Source organism: Equus asinus, chromosome X (genome assembly GCF_041296235.1).
Source record: "Equus asinus isolate D_3611 breed Donkey chromosome X, EquAss-T2T_v2, whole genome shotgun sequence".
Classification (NCBI taxonomy): Eukaryota; Metazoa; Chordata; class Mammalia; order Perissodactyla; family Equidae; genus Equus; species Equus asinus.
The window spans coordinates 26,482,343-26,502,213 of NC_091820.1; the positions used below are offsets into that span (position 1 = coordinate 26,482,343).

The 19,871-nt window shown below is 33.5% G+C and overlaps 1 protein-coding gene across 12 annotated transcripts in view; it reads right to left on the minus strand.

Annotated features, from left to right (window-relative positions):
* The window catches only part of DMD (dystrophin), a 2,265,680-nt gene that overhangs the window by 1,139,233 nt on the left and 1,106,576 nt on the right, over positions 1-19,871 (minus strand). For all 12 annotated transcript variants that reach the window (XM_070503127.1, XM_070503123.1, XM_070503121.1 and 9 more), the window contains 4 exons: positions 18,387-18,566; positions 17,574-17,702; positions 15,811-15,981; positions 2,035-2,157 (listed from right to left, as the gene is read on the minus strand). In XM_070503127.1, the coding sequence (XP_070359228.1) occupies positions 2,035-2,157; positions 15,811-15,981; positions 17,574-17,702; positions 18,387-18,566 (603 nt within the window). The remainder of the gene's footprint in view (positions 1-2,034; positions 2,158-15,810; positions 15,982-17,573; positions 17,703-18,386; positions 18,567-19,871) is intronic.

A 19,871-nucleotide genomic window follows, 5' to 3' on the forward strand; every position in this document is an offset into this window, starting at 1 on the left:
GTTTGGAGGAGTAGACTAAACTTGTCATTTATAATACTAACCAATCCATATAGGAATATGGATGTGGATGTGGGTGTGATGGCAACAAATCTTAAAACTGTAACATATTCACTAAGTGAAAATATTTTGTTTTAAATGTACACTAATTACGATCTAATAATCTCTGCTTTATACTTGATATCTCAATGCCCAAAGTTAGGACAAATATTAGGGCATTAGTAAAAAATAATGTGTTAAATTGCTGTCAAATATTGCACATAATTATTTTCTAAAAGTACGCTATATGCGTTTTATTTTAAAATAAAAACAATCCATAAGTATTAAAATATGAATTAGAAAAATGACTTTAAAGATTTCAATATGCATTTTGACTTTTTAGACTCTAAGAAAAATATTTTTATTTTATTTACTTTGAAGTAAAATTATTTGAATAAGTGCTGGTCTAATAGCATATGTCATCATGGGACTTTTCACCTCTAGTTTCCTATCTTTATTTCAATTCAGTATATGAAAACTTTCTATCGAGGAGGTTCCCCCTGCAATGGTACCCCAGGTACTCTGATGAGCTAATGACAAATACTAGACAATTTTTAAAAATTCACATGTATGTGTATGTGTGTATAATTATTCACGGTATTAGATGTTACATATTTAAATCCTACAATGCATATTTAAACTTCTACACACAGCTGAGGAAGAATTCATTTTTTTAGAGGGAATGGGATTTTTATCTGAGATTTGTCAGTTACTAGCCTAATGATGTAATATAACAGACATATGTGTTTATAGTCTGTGAAAGACCTGCCTTATTTTAACATGTCTTTAGAAAGTCTGCAACATTTCCTAGGGCTAAGGATAAAAAAATGAACAAACAAAACCCCACTTCGCTTCTTTCCCCACACCAGGTGAGAGCTATAGGGCAGAGCTGGTGATAAGCCCAAGAGGTAGGCAGCACTCTTTTTCCACCTCGGTACCCTCTGGTTTCTTTTTTGCCATGAAGTAGAGGTAGCTGTACCTCAGCATCTTGGAAAGCCTCTTCTTGTCTTTCTTTCCATGAGCTGAGTTGGCAAGGCCGCCAGACCCCACACATGGGGAGTAACTGATTTAGGCAGCTCCAGGAAGTCAGAATTGATACCAGTGGGAACAAAGACCGGTGGAAATAGTTCTCCATTGCTTCACATGCCTATTATCTAAAATTTATATATTGCCTTTTGATGTCATTTTCAAGCATTGTCTGAGAAGTCTCCAGCATTGATACATGTCTGAGAAATCTCTAGCATGATACATGTAAAGTTTAAGAACGCCATATAGGTGACGGCTGTGGAAGAGGGGAAGGGAAATTGTGAAAAGGAGGGTGGAGGGAGAAGAAAGTCAGTGAAAAGTGATGTGATGCAGAAATACTCAAGCCAGAGAGAAAGGTAAAAGACATTTTGAAATTAATCAGGGTTGAAAGAGAATGTTATGAGTTTGGGAATAGCCCACTTGGTTATATTTCTTTACTCCCATGAAATAAGCAGCATGAATTTATACATATTTTAGATATATACTGTACTAGGTATTCAACTTTTTGGCAAAACTACTTTGTGGTAAACTTTAATAAACAATGTTTATATTGTATGTAATTTCCCTTTTATCCAAAATAAATGTTATAGTACCAAAACCATGACTGACATAAAACATCAGTCATCTAAGATAGTTAAGTTTCTTATTACATTTCTAGTTTATTTTCTGATTTAACACTTTTACCCCGCTACATTTTCCCTCTGAGTTTGAAGGTAGCAGAGGTCAAGGCAAAATTGTGGAGCTATTTATTAGAATATGTAAGTGCTCCTGTATGACCATACCAGAGTAATTTGGCATTCATAATAAAAGTTGAACAAGAGTACTTTGCCTTTGTAATAAATCATTAGAATCACGAAATGTGCAAGGTGTGCTCCGAGAAACTAGTTGGAGACTTGAGTTATCTAATTTCTTTCCAAATATTTGTTCATTTTCACTCCTAGTTCATTCACACTTTTATCACAACCAATTTACCATATCTTTATTGAAGTCTTCCTCTTTCAGATTCACCCCCTGCTGAATTTCAGCCTCCAGTGGTTCAAGCAATTTTTGTATATCTGAGTTAAACTGCTCCAATTCCTTCAAAGGAATGGAGGCCTAAAAAAAAAGATAGTGCTAATTTAAATCAAAATTACTTTTTATTAGAAACACAAACCAAAAAAATACATTTGTTCAACCTCCTGTTGCTAAAATAATGACATGCATTTTGTTTCCATATTATATTTTATGCAAGTTTTGAAATACAACTGGGAAAGTACCTGAGAATGCAAATAAAGACAAACATTTAACAGCATCAGAGCCGAACACACATGCAAGATAATGCGATTTATCATTCAGTTTATTCAACAAAAGTCAATTTCCATATATTTGATTGGGCTAATTGTTAATATTCTAAAGTTGAATTTGATCTTATTTTAAATATTCTGATATAAATACTATTTGGGTAAATATGTCTTATCAGAAATTGCCTCATTCATCAAATAACAGCAACCTTAGGTGGAAATGCAGAATTGTCTCCTTATCCTCAGAAAAACCACATGGCAATCTGCTCAGACATTTCAAATAACATTTTTAGCATAGAGAAATTGACAAGCATGTTCTCATAAGACAAACAATGCCATTAGCTTGCCTTAGGAATGCGTTCTTCGGTAGCACAAAAATTCAAATGAATGAATCCAGAATACTTCACATAAAAATATGAATATATTTTCTCGACCTTACAAACATAATTTTTGATTTTGAAATTCATGATCATAGTCTCAAAAACATTTAAAAATCCCTTGTTTTTCTAAAGAAACCACTTGAAGAGGAGTAATGAATGGAAATACATTGAAAATCAAATGTATATTCAAAAAAGTAGGCAAGATTTAATTATTAAAGTCCAAACAGTTAACAAAATAAATTTTTATTCTATTTATCTTTACTCTGTATTCAATTTCTTTGCTTTAAGACACTAGAAAATATTTTATACCTGGTAGCTTTTGAAAACTCATGGATGACATATAGAAATCTTATTTTCTTACAGAGCTAAACATTTTCCATTTGTAAAACCAATTCAGGAATGACCCCCAGTGTCTTATGCCAGGATGATTGCATTCCTCAAGATTGGTCCCCATCTACTTTTCCCCATCACATTCCCAGTCTTACTCTTTCTTTATTAGATGACATCTCCTAGAGGACAATAAGAATAAGTGTTCAAGGAAAAAACACATATCTAAAGGCATTTAGTTAGATTACTAAATTTATCTAAAGGATTTATTTAGGTCACCAATGATCAAACGCTATTCACCAGGACATAATTCTGACATGCAACATGAATAAACACTTTTGTTCTAGGCACTTTTACACATGCCGAAAAGGATTTATGGACTCTTTTTTAAGGTGACTTATTTTCAGTACTAGTTTTTAAGGCCTAATGAACATTTGCAATTTAAAATATCATAATAGGTTCTCGAATCAATACAGAATGGTCGTATTGTAAATATGCTTAACATGTTTCAATCTCTGTATTATTAACATACATCTATGCTATAAAATCATAAAGTATTGTAAAAGTAAAATGATTAACAGCCTATAGAATCATAACTACACAATATTAATTCAATGGTCTTGTTATTGTTCACATTTGCTAAAATTTATTAAGAGCAATTGCATTGTTCTACACGATTTTGTGAATATACGATGATAAACAATATTTAAAATAACTTTTATTGCATACTTGGATGTCAAAATAACATGGGTCCATTTTCAGGCAGATTTATCTGTTTTACTCCTATATCTGCTCCCTCTGTAGCTCATTCCTCCTCTACATACTCAGATACAGTAGTTTCAGAGGTTCAGAACTTAGACTTCCATATCTCTTTCTCAGTACTCTTTCCCTAATAAATTGTATTATCTTCCAAAATTGACCTATAACTTTCATAATCTCTTTCAAATATTCATCTTTAGCTGTGACCTCCCTTTTGAATTCCAATCTAGACTCTCCAATAGCCAGTCCATTTCTCACTTGAAGGTCAACATGGAAATGAGCTCATTGTCTTTCTCCCAAACTACTTGCAACACCAGATTCCCTAGTTATGTTAATAGAAAACCATTGTTCTCAGTCACCCAGGCTTAAAGTATGTCATGTTATTTTTAAGCACTTCACTCTCATGTCTAATAAATATCAAATAATTGTCAATTCATTCACCATGATCTACTTGCTTTTTATTCCCAGAGATATCTCTCCGAGTCCTCACACAGGAGCTAAGGCAATAACATCCTTCCCACCTAATTCCATCCTGTGTACTGTGGTCAGGTCAGTATGTTCCAAAAACATGGCTTTCATTGTGCTACTTCTCTACTCAAGAAGTACAAGTAGAATAAAGTCCAAACTCCAACATGGTAGTCAAGGCTTCCCCTAATCTTGCCCTAAGGACCTTTCTAGCCTAATTTAAGTGCTCCCAATATCAACCTTTCTTACAGGTCTATTGGTGAACTCCTGGTATTCCTCCCTCAAGGCCTTCAGAATGCTTTTAATCTTCTGGTGAAGAGTCTAATTCCCGAATGAGAACGCCTAGACTGAATCTGGGCTCCCCCATTTACTAGCTGAGGGAGCTTGAACAAGTTATTTGTCCCCTTTAAGCCTCAATTTCTTTCTTTGTAACATGAAGATAGGAATAATATCTACCTCATAGGGCTGTTATGAGGATCAAACATGTTAGAATGTTGTCTGACATATAATAAATGCTCAATAAATATTGGTTCTTATTGTTTCCACTCAAAATCATACCCATCCATGGCTCTGTTCAGGATCTTCCTCTTTTGAAAACAAATGGTTTAAAAAGGGTAAAATAAATGCTGTCAACATGGCATTTTTATTTTACCAAAGTATTTGACAAAATCATGAAATTCTAATTGTGAACAATGAGGAACTGAGACCCCACTTTGGTAAAGTTGCATCATTCTGAACAACAAAACATGTTGATTAATTAATCTGCATCACCATAGAGCGTGGTCTCAAGAGGATGCAAGGGCTTTGCACTTGTTCTGCCCTGTGCAGTATTTTCATCAGGAATTATTTGGAGACACAAAAAGCACGGAAAAAACACAGTGAGAGGGATGAGTTCTATGAATACCCCACAAAGATGAGGAATTTGTCTGTCTTGTTCAACTTAGTCATTCCTGATGCATAGGAGGCACTCGTAATGAATATTTCCTGAAAAACTAAGTGAATGAATGACTAATCATGGGGTAGCAGGATAAATATTTCAAGGAGCTCTTGAATGATGTGGAATTTTAAATAACACAATTTCTATTGTATAAAATTGAAAAGACCTGGCTGGTCAGCACTTCACGTGTGGATGCATATTAATTGTTGGCCAAAGGCTAGTAATAATGTGATACCATCAGGAACAGAAATAATAGAAGCTAAAAATAGATTTCAGGAAACACTATTACAAAATGAATAACTAGTTATTCAAGCAAGATAATACAAACGTAGATTTCATTAATAGTATGTGTAGGGTCCATATTTCCTGATCAAAGACTACTCTGCATTTGTTTACAAGGCCACTATACAGATCAGGGATTTGAATTATCTGTGTTGTTGCAAAGTGAACAACTAAAATCAATGGGTAGAAATTACTTGGAGCCCGAATTTTAGTTTAATGTAGGAACAACTGATTACTATTGTAAATGCTTTTTTCTTTTTAAAAGCACTAATTTTAAAGTAGTACATTTCTCATTGCTGAGTATGCAAGCAGGGGCAGGATGATGATGCATTGGGGCATATGTTAGAAATAAGAGATTTTTCACATGAATACGTCCCTAAAATTTTCTCAACTTACAGTAAATTCTCTCCTCTGAATTCAGAGTTTTATCTATAGCAATGCAACTAAACAGAAATAAAACGCAAGTCATATATGTAATTTTAAATGTTCTAGTTGCCATATTAAAAGGTAAAAAGAAACAGAGGGAATTAATTATATTTTATTTACTCAGTATGTCCAAAATGCTATCATATAAACCATAATCAATATAAAATCATTAATAAGGTATTTGACATTCACTTTTCCATATCAAGACTTTAGAACACATGTGTATTTTACACTTACAGCACATCTTAATTTGTAGCAGCCACATTTCAAATGCTCAATAGTCATATATGGTATGTGGCTAACTTATTGGACAGTACAGGTTGATATAACTATGACACTGAAATAAACCAATAGCTCATTATTAGTTTAAAATGTCACATGTGTAATGTCTTACTAATAATAGTCAAAATGCTGACTTTTTATTTAGTAAATTTTAGCGGATTTAGATAATTCTTATAGTCTGTCTCAATCACTTGCACTGAGAGGAGTTTTCAGGAAGCCCTCTGAGGATAGGAAAACTTATAGAAATGGGCTCGACATGTTATATCAGGAGTCTCTCTTCCTCATTTATGTGTAATCCTAGGTTGTGTTGCAGTATCTGTTACATATTTGAATATAATGTTATTTGACATTCAAGGGTTTATGCTTGGTCTCACCAGTAGATTTCTAATCCTTAAAGGAGGAAATATATATTATACCACTCTGTATTTTCCATAGCAAATATAACTCCCTTTTTTTTTTTACAGAAAAGGTGCTTATTATATCAATTACCAGTTTTAGAACATCCAATATATTAATCAAATTAGCCAGTGACCAATTGTATAAACAAAATAACCATAACTACTCAACCCAATTATTTTGGCTATGCTATTGGCAAGATCAGACCAATCATTTAACATCCATGTGATTAATACATTAATACTCTTTGTTCAGACACAAGGAGTTGTGAAAATTTAATTGCCTCCTTAAGAGTTCACTGGTGTACCATTAGGTCACGACAATTTTAATATGGAAGGCACTTTTCTGACCAACTAAAGTTTTACATGTCATTCCTTGGTCTTCATTGTCTTTATAATTTAGAATTCTTATGAAACTCTAAAAAAGAAATGCATAATAAGCAAGCATTCATAATTTAATAGCTCGCTCTTGAATCACCAAAGCTTAAAACATATCAAGTATATAATGCTTGCCTTTTCAATTCAGAATTATGGTAAATTATTTAAAGAAATTGAAAGCAATGGTGGATAAATCATCTTAATTATTGCATGAATTACTTCTATTGACTTTAAAGAAAATATATAACCACAGAAAAACTAGAATAACAATTAAATCACACAATGTTAGACAGTGCACACAAGATAGGTTTCAGAATACATAGAAAGTAATCAAACACAAGTTTGAGAGTATAAACCAAGCATAGGTTTTGCATAATTTAACTTTTTACTTACCTTTTCATCTTAAGAGCTTTAGCATGACCGTGTAGTCATACAAAATACAAATAAAGTAAAACATAAGGAAGTTTAATAATCAAACAGATAGATAAACGGACACGAAAGAAGAGACAGAGAAACTGAGAAAGACAACACTTTGTTTTCTGTGATTTTTTTTAATGTTGTTTCAGATTGCTTAACAGCTATTAATTGTGCTTTGTTGTATGATTTAGGATTAATGAAATTTAAGGCTTTGTTAAAGTTTTAGCATTAAAGGTGACTTATATAACAAGTTAACAAACAATAACAGACTGAAAAAAGCAAAATCAATTACAAATTGATCCATCGGAAATTGGAAGCATTCAAAATTACTCAGATACACTTTATCATTTTTAAAAAGTAAGGTTGTTTTTGGTTAAATATTATTTTCAACGTGCATAGTTACACTAACACAATAATGACTGTGTTTACACAGACAGCAAAGTAAACATTTGTTTACACGGACTAGGTAATCGCAGTAATCATGCTAAATGGCCGCTACATTCAAATCAAACTAAAATCTAAATTGAAAATAAATATCCAAATGGTTTAAAATTGCTTCAAATTAATCAGTCTCCTCTTTCCACTCTGCAGCTTGAAAATTTATTTATCATTACAATATTGGTATAGAAAAAATTAGAAAAGAATAACTCATGGAAACAAAAATGAAAAAGTTTCAAGGGCCAGTAACATCCTATAATACAGAAAAGACATACTACTGATAGGATATGAAGAATTATTTCAAATCAAAAGATCTAGAGAGGAAAGAAAACTTACAAAGAGAAAAAAGTGTACTGAAAGATCTATCTAGGAAAAAAGGTAATCAGATAAAGTAGTTTATAGATTTATTCATTCACTTACTTTAGATTCATAACAGCAAACGCCAAGATATATAAGAAATAATATTTAAAAAATAAAACAAATTGACTCAGAATAGTGACATTTCATTGGTTCCATTCTTTTGATATTAGGTAAGGTATTGGTTTACCTTTCATGCTTTGAGGATGAAAATGTGAAAATGTGGTACCTTCCCAAATTTGTGAGGCCAATTAAAGGACATTATCCAGTACATCTCTATTGGTTTTGAACTGATGAGATTAATTTCATGGTATACTTTTCAGAATCGGATACAAAATATATTGATTGGTTAAGTTATATTGGTGGTTCAAGAATCAGCCCACTGTTTATTTTTTGTTGTGTAACTTAGAATATTTCCCTACCTCATGATTATACGAGTTTAGTAGTAGCAACTGAAATATGAGAGGAAAGGATTTAACTGTAAAGTATATGAGGGAGACAGATGAATTAAAAGCAAAAATATAATACTTTGGACAACTTTACATTTTTTCTTTCTTTTCTTTTTTCTTTCTTCCTTTCTCCCTCCCTTCCTCCATTCTCTCTCATTTCTGTTTTTTATTTAATTATTTTTGTTTTTAATGCAAAGAAGTATACTGAAATCATTGTTTTAAGTGAAATTCGACATGTTTATATTAACACATAATAGATGAAAAATAAATATCTGATGACATAAATAGAGGTAATAAAGTATGCTGAGAGTCAGCAAGTTGGAATGAACAAAGCAATAGATTAGTTTTCTAACCAGGCTATGTAACCGTGAGAACTTGAGCAACTCACTAGCTCTCACAGCCCCCTATAAATATCTCAAAGTCCACGGTCCAAAGAATGATTACTTTCGCATCTGTTGACTGATCAGAGGAATAATTTTCCTTTTTAAAGGATCACATCCAAATAGCTTTAATCATTTTAAATGTCATGCTGATAAGACCCAGTTAGTTCTAGCAAAGGACACTGCTCACCAAATTCAATTAACATTTACTTTGAAACATTTTAAATGATTACAAAAGGGATATATTAAAGTTTCAACAGAATTAACCTTGTTACAGGGATAGCAAATTACAAATGTGAACAAAAACGTTGTTAATATAGAAATTCTGTCACTAGATTCATTTCTTACACACTTCAGTGAAATAACACAAGTAGGTATAGTATTACATAGCTTGGGTATTAATCTGTTACTATTACTTGAGGATTTTAGCTGAAATTATTAGATATTTAATACTTTACAAATTATGCACTATCTATAGACCTTTACCTAAGTGTTCATCTATGCTTTTTGTTATAATTTTTTGCAGGAAATTTTACTACAAAGTATAATGATATAAGAAGAATAACTGTACCAATTAACAGACCATGCTCTCTTGTCAGAGAAGGTGTTAAATTAGAACATGATTAGAAATAGACTACAAAAGGGAAAAGATCAATTTATTTGTATTGATAAAGTTGATTATTGAAAATTAGATTTTAATTAAAATTTCCAAGTCCAATAAATCTTATTTTGGCATTCTATGTCACATTTGTAAGACGCATTATTTATTTCCCACTGATGTTTAGGAGAGGCAAAATATTTGTCTCAACTATCGTTAAAGCGTTTGTGCATTACATTTCACATATAAAACCACTATTTAAGACAGATTAGACTCAATCATGTGTTTTTTTTCTTGATATATTCTACATTTAATGGGAACTCACTGGCTCTCTCATACCTCCCTATATGGTCCAAAGAAAAATTACTTTTGCATCTGCTAACACTGATTGCAGGTCAAAAACTTGATACTTTATAATTATTACCGCAATAAAAGTATGAATACTTACACATATGATGCCAGACTGCCCAAATCTTATGCTACAAATACATATATATAAACTACTACATGGATTTTAATAGTAACTTTAAGGCCCATATGGAAATTAAGGAACATATGGTACATAATATCCTATGGGACATAAATCTCAATAGAGAATTGAAGACAGAAAACAAGTTCACCTTTCTTTTTGTTAGTACCAATTGCCAGGCCATTAATTTAACATTTTAGCTCCAGAGAAAAGTGAAGTATTTCTAAATCTCTAGAAGAGAACACAATCCAACTAAGCAAATTATGTGTATAAGCTTCATAATATTTTGTAACAAAGCATAGTAATTGCCTACATTAATATGACAAAGTTAGATAAAGTCTGTTTAGGCAATATTCTTTTGAAACTAAGTATTTCAACATGACAAATAAATTTTGATGCATATTTTATTCTTGAAACTTCTATGTAGACTTTCATGTCAATTAGTCTTGAATCCTGTCATTTTTCAGTTCATCATCTTCTTGGCTCTCATATGTCATAATTCAACTTGAAAGTTCTTAATATTTCTTGACCAGTGGTTCTCAAATTGTGGTCCCTAGATAAGTCCCTAGATTGTTAGCATCAGTATCACCAGGAAGCTTGTTAGAAATGCAAATTCTTAGGCCCCACCCAAGGCCTACTGAGTTATAATCTCAGGGGCAGGTGGCAGCAATTTGTGTTTTAACAATTCCTCCAAGTACACAAAGGCTTGAGAGTCACTGCTCTAGACTGTCACTTCCTTTCCATTCCCATAGATATCCCCTTATTTGAGATACTCACTGTTTCTCACCTGGACTATTGTGATGGCTTCCCAATTGGTTTCCCTACTTCCTGTCATTATTCAGTTGAATTCTCTTCAAAACCACTGTTGGACTAAACCTTCAATGGTGCATGAAAAGAAAACATCAAGAACTCCTCATTGCCTACCGAATTAAGCATAAACTATTAGTCTGGTAGTCATGACCTCTTCACACTCTGTCTAATCATCCTTTTCAGTCTTATCATCCACAACTAAGCTTCATGCTCTACGCTGTATATTCTGTAAGCAAACTGAACTTACTCTTCATTGAACACGCTGTACACTCTTGAGCTTTTTCATAGGTTTATCCTGAATCGTTGCCTCCTATTGCTAGAATAGCTGCTAAATTCACTCAGCCAACACTCATTCTCAGCCCAGTATTCATGAACATATCCTGCTCCACCAGTGAATGGTAAGCTCCTTGAATCCATCACATCTCACCTAGTGATACAGCACCACACCACCAAATATTGTGACTTGAAATAGCATATGGTTGGCAAAAGTTCATTCAGTTTCTTCCCTTTACCCAACCCTTTCTTTATTAATTCTTTAAGATCCACCTCAAATATCATCTCTCCCAAATTGCTGGCTACCCTCTCCAATTCAGCTTCTCAGCAGATGGGGAGGGGTAGAACTACCATAAGCAACAGGACTAAATAGTCTGTTTATTTTTACCTAATCATTTCCCTATGTTTCTGTCTCCTGTCACTTCCTTTTCCTGATAGCATCCCTCCCCACCAACCTGTTGTGCCACCATGCTCAGATGCACTAAAGCAGAAAGAGTTGAGACATGGTGTCTTTCTCTATTAATTCCATTGACATTACCCAGGGTTCTGAAATGACTGCTGATTCATTTTTATAATTCTGACCCTTCCCATTAAAATTTCCATTTTCCTAAAGTGACTTCATATACACCAGGAAAGATTAAGCTTTCTCAAAGCCGTAGGATACTACTAGACTAACCCAAATGAAATAGGAAGAGGCAGCATTTCATATATTTTAAGGGCTGTATTTGAGGCAAGCAGAACTTCCTAGTACTTCTTAAATTGGTGTACTTGATAATCTGTAACACTGGTCCCTGCAATGGAAACAGCAAAAACATGTCATCTTGGTCCCAGCCCATTCTAGCAGAGGCCAGAAAGAGAAACCAACTATTCCACCATTTCTTTTTCCCATAAATTTCTGTCTCAATCCTCAAAACTTGGCCATTCAAGTCTAATATATATAATGATAGAAATATTATTGATATTAATGATGTTTTTACCCTCTCATATCTGTATACTAATTTATTGATTTTCTAATATATGGTTGTACATATCTTAGATCATTTGATCCTCACCACAATCTTGAGGTTAAGATAAGACGGGCATCATCTTACTACTTTTCTATATAGAAATGAGGCTCTGAGAGGTAAAGGGTCATATCACAGATCACACTCAAAGCAAGTTTTGTGGCTTGAAGAACTTTTTCCTCTCACCATACTGCTCCTCATTGAGGCCAAAATTACCACTGCAGAGAGCTGCATCTGATGGCAAGTTCTCAGCCAATGTAAACTGAGGACCTCAATGCTCATTGCTTTCTGGATTTTGAACTTTCCTGTCATGGACAGTCCTTGAAGAAGACACAGGAGTACTCAACTCTGTATTCTTCACCAAATAGTGAGTCCAGACATTGTCCAGTGAGTTTTCAGGATAAATCTTTGCTCTACTCAATTGCCCTTTCTAGTTGACCTTTAAAACGATGCTGAAATTAGTTCTTATACTGAGTCTATGTTCTACCCATATTCATTCCCAACCTACTTTTATTTGTTTATTTTATCACCATAGACTTTCCCCCAAGTTATTTTCCTAGGTGAAACCTATCCATAGATTCAACCATAAGAAGATAATATCACAACCTAATCTTACCTTCTTAAGCCCTACTATAATAGGAGGTTGACTTTGACATCAAAAGCCATCTCTGAGAATTCCAGCACTTCCAGAATTACCCTACTCCACAAGCAAACACACCTACAAGTCATTATTTTAAATTCCTCATTACATCAACAAAAGCTCATAGGACTGTCAAATTTTAGAACTATTAGGGACTAGTCTAACTAATTAGTCCTAATTTTAACTAATCGAACCCAGAAATTGTACACCATGTTCTGTGGACATAACTTCTATCTCCTAAACCCCAAGATAGGAAGGAGATAGATAAAAGGGCAGAAATCTGCCCATACGGTAACTCTACTCTTATCCATTTTATATATTCTATTCTAAATAACTCCTTTGCTGGGGGCAGGATAGTTTTCCTTTTAAAAACTACTAATCTAGTTCAACTCCCTTATCTTAAAAACACTGAAAGGGAATTGCAGAAGAGTCTAATGTTCTGCCTAATGCTGACTAAGTCAGGCCTATAATTCAGTCTTCCATGTCTACTGTTTTTCCTATTACACTATGTGATTGCTGGGACAACTTCATCATTAACTGAACATCCTGAACTGAAGATGTACTAGTGTCAAGCATGTTACATAACTGCAAGAAGTATTTAAATTTGTGTTTATAAACACATACTTTTTAAGCAAGTATTCTTTACACCCTTGTATATCCCCATGCTCATTAGCACGATGGATACTCAATATAATTAGTTGATGCAATGAATAAATAAGCAAAATGTCAGATATGCCTTATGTCCATGTTTTTGGTTTCATCATGATGATAAAGCATAATTATCTCTTCAAAGCCCCCAAATGGGGTCACCACTGTATCCAGTCATCTATATTACTTTAGAGAAAAAGGAATATCTTGCAAAGTAAAAATGTGATTGTCTTGTTAACTAATATATAAACGAAAATATTGATTTAAAATCTCATGCCTTTCTTCAGTGAGGAAAATAAAGGAAGCACACCAAGTGGCTCACCTGATGCATGATGTCTGGAAGTATACTGACAAATTCATACAGAACACAGAATGAAAATTCACAAACTTCTCTGAGCCACGCTAAGTCTGTCAGCTTCTATGGTGCAGGATGAATTCTACCCATTTTTCAATATCTACGAGTCACAATATTGTGACATAATTTATCTCAAGCTACTGTTGAAATAATCAAGAAAATAATACCTTCTTTTCTCTTAAATATTCTATAGCTTAGTGATTTATTAAAAAGTATTTATGTGGAAGGTAAACAAACACATAGATAAGGAGAACAGATTGCTGGTTATCAGAGTGGGAGGGTGAAAGGGGTAAATGGGCACATACGTATGGCGACAGATGGAAACTAGACTTTTGGTGGTGAACACGATGCAGTTTATACAGAAGCTGAAATATAATGATGTACACCTGAGATTTACATACTGTTATAAACCAATGTGACCTCAGTAAAATTTTAAAAAGTATATATATATATAAGAAGTATATGTGATGGGAAGAATACAAAATTTAGTAATGAAGTATTAGCATCCATTTTCTAGATGATTGAAATAACCTTTGGTTGTTTAGATATTACATACTCTAATGATATCTCCAGAAGTAAAAACAATTGTCTCTTTAAACAGCAGAGTAAATTCTTACAAAAAACAACTATGTTCTGAAAATAAAATTTCAGAGCCTGTCAAATATTTTTCTGGTGAGAATGGCTTACTTAAAGATAATATATAAGTGAAAAGAACGAACTAGTTAACTTAAATATTACAAAGAAGCAACAATGAATTCAGCTAAGCTAATAGTTTTTTGCTTTGGGAAGGTGAGTTTTGGAGGGTAACTATGTTTCATGTGCATCAAGTATTTAAAATTCATATCATATTTCCATATATTTTTAAAGCTCTCTTAAATATATACTATAACAATGACACATTGTAATGCCTTTGAAAATGTAGCAATTGTAAATCATGCTATTATTGGATGTCTATATTTATCAAAATATTTTTCAGACGCATTCTCTTATTTTTCCAGGAATCAATACTTACCTGACATATTACATCATATTTACTCACAAATATTTCAGTAACATTTTTCTCATTTAAGATTATTTCTAGCAATTATCTGTATATGTAAATACATTTATTTCTTTTACATACATTTTTGTATTTGAAAGCATATCATATATATTGAAAAATGTGTCAAGCTATATTTTATAAATTTTTGGCAATTTCTTGCATTTTCACACTCCCCCAAAGAGCTGAAGTTCTATAATACTATATTTATATATTTTTGCAAGCTCCCTATTAGGTAAGATTTTGACTTCATTCAATGTTACACAAATATGAAGAGTTATCATGCAAAAGTTCCATATCCCCTGGTTCTTCATTAAATAGAATAAATGCAAATAGACATATAAAATTACAAAAATTGGGCTATATAACCTTTGCAATTATTTGTTTTCATGGCTTAAGCATGTCATTATAGCCTAACGGATTTTGTCACAGTAAATATTGGCAACTAGCAAGAGCAAGTTAAATACACACACATACACATGTGCACAACCAATAAGGGGTACAAACACCCTAGATCATGCAAGAGATGTACAAGGCCTCATTTTGAATATTTGATCCATATTACACACAAGCAATATTATATTTGGCAAAAGACGTCAGTAGTGCTTTCTTTAGACGGATGTCTTTTGTGCTTTTTTCTTGTTGTTAGTGGCCTGCAGCATGCTTGCTATTTGTTACTTTGCTGCAGGTTACCCCTGAAAGTACATATGTAAACTAGTGCAGAATGCAGTTCTAGAATAGCTGTGGCATGACAAAAAAATAACGGGGTGGGGGGGGGATCGAGGGAGGGAGATTGAGCTCTCATGAGATTCAGTGATAAAATTTCCTTAAATACATTTTGACCTTCCTTTTCCTTTTGAAAACCTTGATGTGGGGGTTGCTTGCCCCCTTCAGAGTACTGCGCAACCTTCGCAAGAGATCATTTATCACTAGTTTCCACCTTGGAGCAGATCTTCCTACCTTTCCAGTCTTAATTCTGTGAGAAATGGCTGCAAATCGATGGTTGAGCTCTGAGATTTTGGGCTCTACTACTTTCCTGCAGTGGTCACCGCGGTTTGCCATCAAGTTAGCCGCTTGGTCACGTGTGGAGTCCACCTTTGGGCGCATGTCATTCATTTCAGCCTTTAAACGCTATATTCCGTGAGCAAGAGACAGGGCTTGAAGTTAGTAATTAAGTGGAAGTTGAGAGAGAGTGAGAGAATGAGATAGAAAGAGATAGAGAAAAAGAGAGAGCGAGCGAGCACATACAGAGGAATATTGAAGGAGGAAAAAAGTCAACTTCCATAAAATAGGAGTAGAGTGAGAATGTGTGGGATCTCAGGAAAACAGGTCACTGTCTTTGATCTATGTCTGAGGAAGAACAAGGGATGATTTCCTGACTTCTCTATGTTGTTTGCAACAATCATAATCTTTTATACTTAGTCTTATCTTTACCGAATTTCACAGTTGTGGAACAACCTTAATGTGTGCTCAGGAAGGAAGGTAGCTGAAGAACAATTTTCTATTCCTTCCTGGTACTGTTGAGTTCCCTTTTTGTTTAACACACTGAGTGCCATTCTAACAGATATGAGTTCTGTGTCACAGACAGAGGGATTTAGGAAGGTTCTGTCTGACTCAAGGGGTCAGAGAGGCTATGAGTGAAATAACTCAGTTCCTATTACTCTAAAGACCATGAAGGAATTTCACCATAAGATGACATTCCTTACCTATACATCAAGGGAGAAAGAAGAGCAAAATAAGGTACAGACAAGAGGGTAAATATGTTTTGGAGATAGCCTAAAATACCTTTACAGTTTTTCATCAAAAAGGAATTAAAATCCTTAGAAAATATCAAGTGCATCAAAGAGAAAAAAATGAATTGTAGAGGCAGAAACCACAATTTTTCAGTGTTCTTTAAATAGCAACCCACTAGTCAAATAAAATTATTGAAAATTTCAGCAAAATAAAATAAGGAATCATTAATTTAAATAAATTCATTAAAATTCAACTCTTCCTATTTAATCAAGAAAGATGCAACCAAATAGAAATAATATAGCATCAACAAGATATATTTGCACATTATACCTCTCATATGCTTTTACAAGAACCATTTTTTAAAGTAACAGTTAAGTTGCCTATGAGAAAGAAGACTTAGGACGTCCTAATTGGTTTCAATACAAAAAGAGAGAACACGAAGCCATGTTTACATATTATTAAAATTGAAAAATTCAGTTTTATATAAGCTCAGTATTGTTACTAATTACTAAGATTCAGATATTGCATAGGCAAAATGTCCAGATGATTGGACTTCCGGTGTTTACTGAGATAGGCTGTGAATAATGCTGGGAAACTGATCTTTGTGTTAGATATAAGGACATAGTACTACTATTAAGATGGGCAGGAATTTGCAATATGACACCAAAATAAATCCTGGAGTCCCTTTCTCATCACAGTTCAAGTTGTGTGCAATTAGCTGAGAGATAAGTATGGACAGATATCTAGATTACAGAACTCTTCAAAATCATTAACTCCCATTTGAATTAAGAAAGCAGGGAGGGAAGGAAGGAAGGAAAGAAGGAAGGAAGCAAAGAGGGAGGGAGGGAAAAAGGGAAGGAGGGAGGAAGGAACACAGGAAGAATTTTTTCACTCTTATTAAGAAGTCCTTGGTATCTTTTAGGACAAAGATGATTGACATAACTGTTGTGCAGTTTGAAAATTACTTTTCATAATATTTTATTTGCTACCTTAAGCACGTCTTCTTTTTGCTGGGGTTTCTTTTTCTCAGACTCATCCAAAAGTGTATCAGCCTGAATGATCCAGTTTGTGATGTGATCCACATGCTGGTCAAAGGTTTCCATGTGTTTCTGGTATTCCTTAATTTTACAGAGACATACCATGACATATTATTGGTTAGATCATATTCTTTTCTTTGATAAAGTATTCATTTTATAATAAATCTATAATTCTTAAATGTTTACATGTATATCAGTTCAAAATATATGAGAAAAATTAACAGAGTTATAATATTAGTAGCAAAACTTAGTTTATGATTTTTAATCTTTATGAGATCAAGTAGGCATAAAAAAGAACCTAGGAATCCTATAAACTGAGATTATAACTTTTTCCAAATCATATGCAATATTTAAAATGTACAATATAGGAATAGTATGGGACATATTTTAGAGCTAAAACAAACCAGAAGTCAATAGCAAAAATGCTTAAATTTAATTTCAAAACTTAAATATTTTCAACGGTTTTCTGTGGGTGGTAGAGTTTAGATAATATTCTTAAAAGATTTGTCCTACCTTTTACAATTTTAACAAGACAAAAGTTTAGTACCATTGAAATTACTTTTAGGTGGGATCTCCATATAGAACACATACAACATAGCACAAACATGGAAAATTATATTAAAATACAGCTAGAGATATTGAATTAACAGCCAGCATTTATGTAGAGTTGAGGAATTTGCAAACAGAAATATTATTATTGAATGCTTATGTAATTTCTTCCACAGTTTGGAGAGGGGTTGAAAATCTTCCAGCCTCTTTTCTTACCAACAAAAGGTTTAACCACTCTTCTGCTCGAGAAGTGACAGCTATCCAGTTACTATTCAGAAGACTCAGTTTATCTTCCACCAAGGTCTCCTTCTTGCCCAAAACCGTTTTCAAGGCCTCTCCTAATTCTGTGACACTCTTTAGGTGAACCTTCTGTTTCTCAATCTCCTTCTGAGTAGCCTGTGAAAAGGACAGCATTTGAACTTCAAGTAATATACTGTAGTGTTAAGATTTTGAAATGGCTGTGTGTATGATTACTATGGTAAGATTTTTTTCAAGGGTTTAAACCTTGAACCATGTCTTTATGAATGATGAAAATCACACCAAATACATTATAGTTTCCTTATTGAGTATATATGAACAAATATGTATAAATAAAGATGATTAATTTCATATTTATGATTATATATTAATAGATAAGCATACATATTATCCATCTAAATATATTTATATTTACTTAATATATAAATGTGTTGGCTAAAGGCAGACCTTAGAAAACTCATCCACAAATAAGCAACAACTGCTTTTAGAAAATTCAGCAATCATTACACCTGTATTTCTTTTCTTTTCTTTTTCAGGAAGACTAGCCCTGAGCTTACATCTGCCGCCAATCCTCCTCTTTTTTGCTGAGGAAGACTGGCCCTGAGCTAATATCCATGCCTATCCTCCTCCACTTTATATGTGGGATGCCTCCCACAGCATGGCTTGACAAGTGGTGCCGTGTCCACACCCAGGATCCGAACCAGTGAACCCTGGGCCACTGAAGCAGAACGTGCAAACTTAACCACTGCTCCACCGGGCTGGCCCCTACACTCTTGTATTTCTACAGTAGGAATTTTGAGCTTTTTGGTGCCACAAACCTATTTGGCATCTGGTGAAACTTAAGGATCCATTCTCGTAATAATGTTTTTAAAAGCATAAAATAAAATTCACTGGATTTCAAATGAAATCAATTATATTGAAACACAATATACAAAATTCCCTTTTTAAATTTGTGAGATAGTAATACATGCTTTCTTCCTAACATGTGTAACTACAATGATCTAGCATCAGATCATTAACTAGAATAATTTCAAGTAATAATGAGCATAACTGGTGTTTTGAAGTATATGCAATGACTAGAATGTGATATAAAGTTATCTGTCATTACTACTGCTGGCAAAGTCACAGTAACTGCTGATATTACTGGAGTTTGTTGCTCATATTCATAATTGAAAAAATGCTTAATTTCAGTTACAGGTCAATGAAAGTAAAGAGGTAATATTAAAATCCCCTAAGAGAGCAACATGGATTCCTAAGACTTGATTTACAAAACATGAAAATAAGCACATTTAATATTAGAAATTATGTAGAGAGTCGATGGAAAAAATGATCCTAGTACAAATGTCTACTGTCAGCTTTACCTGCAGCCCCTTTCTTATGACTTCATGGCTGACCACATGGCCATCTTGTACTTTTCTGCCTCCGCCCCGATCCCTCCCTTGC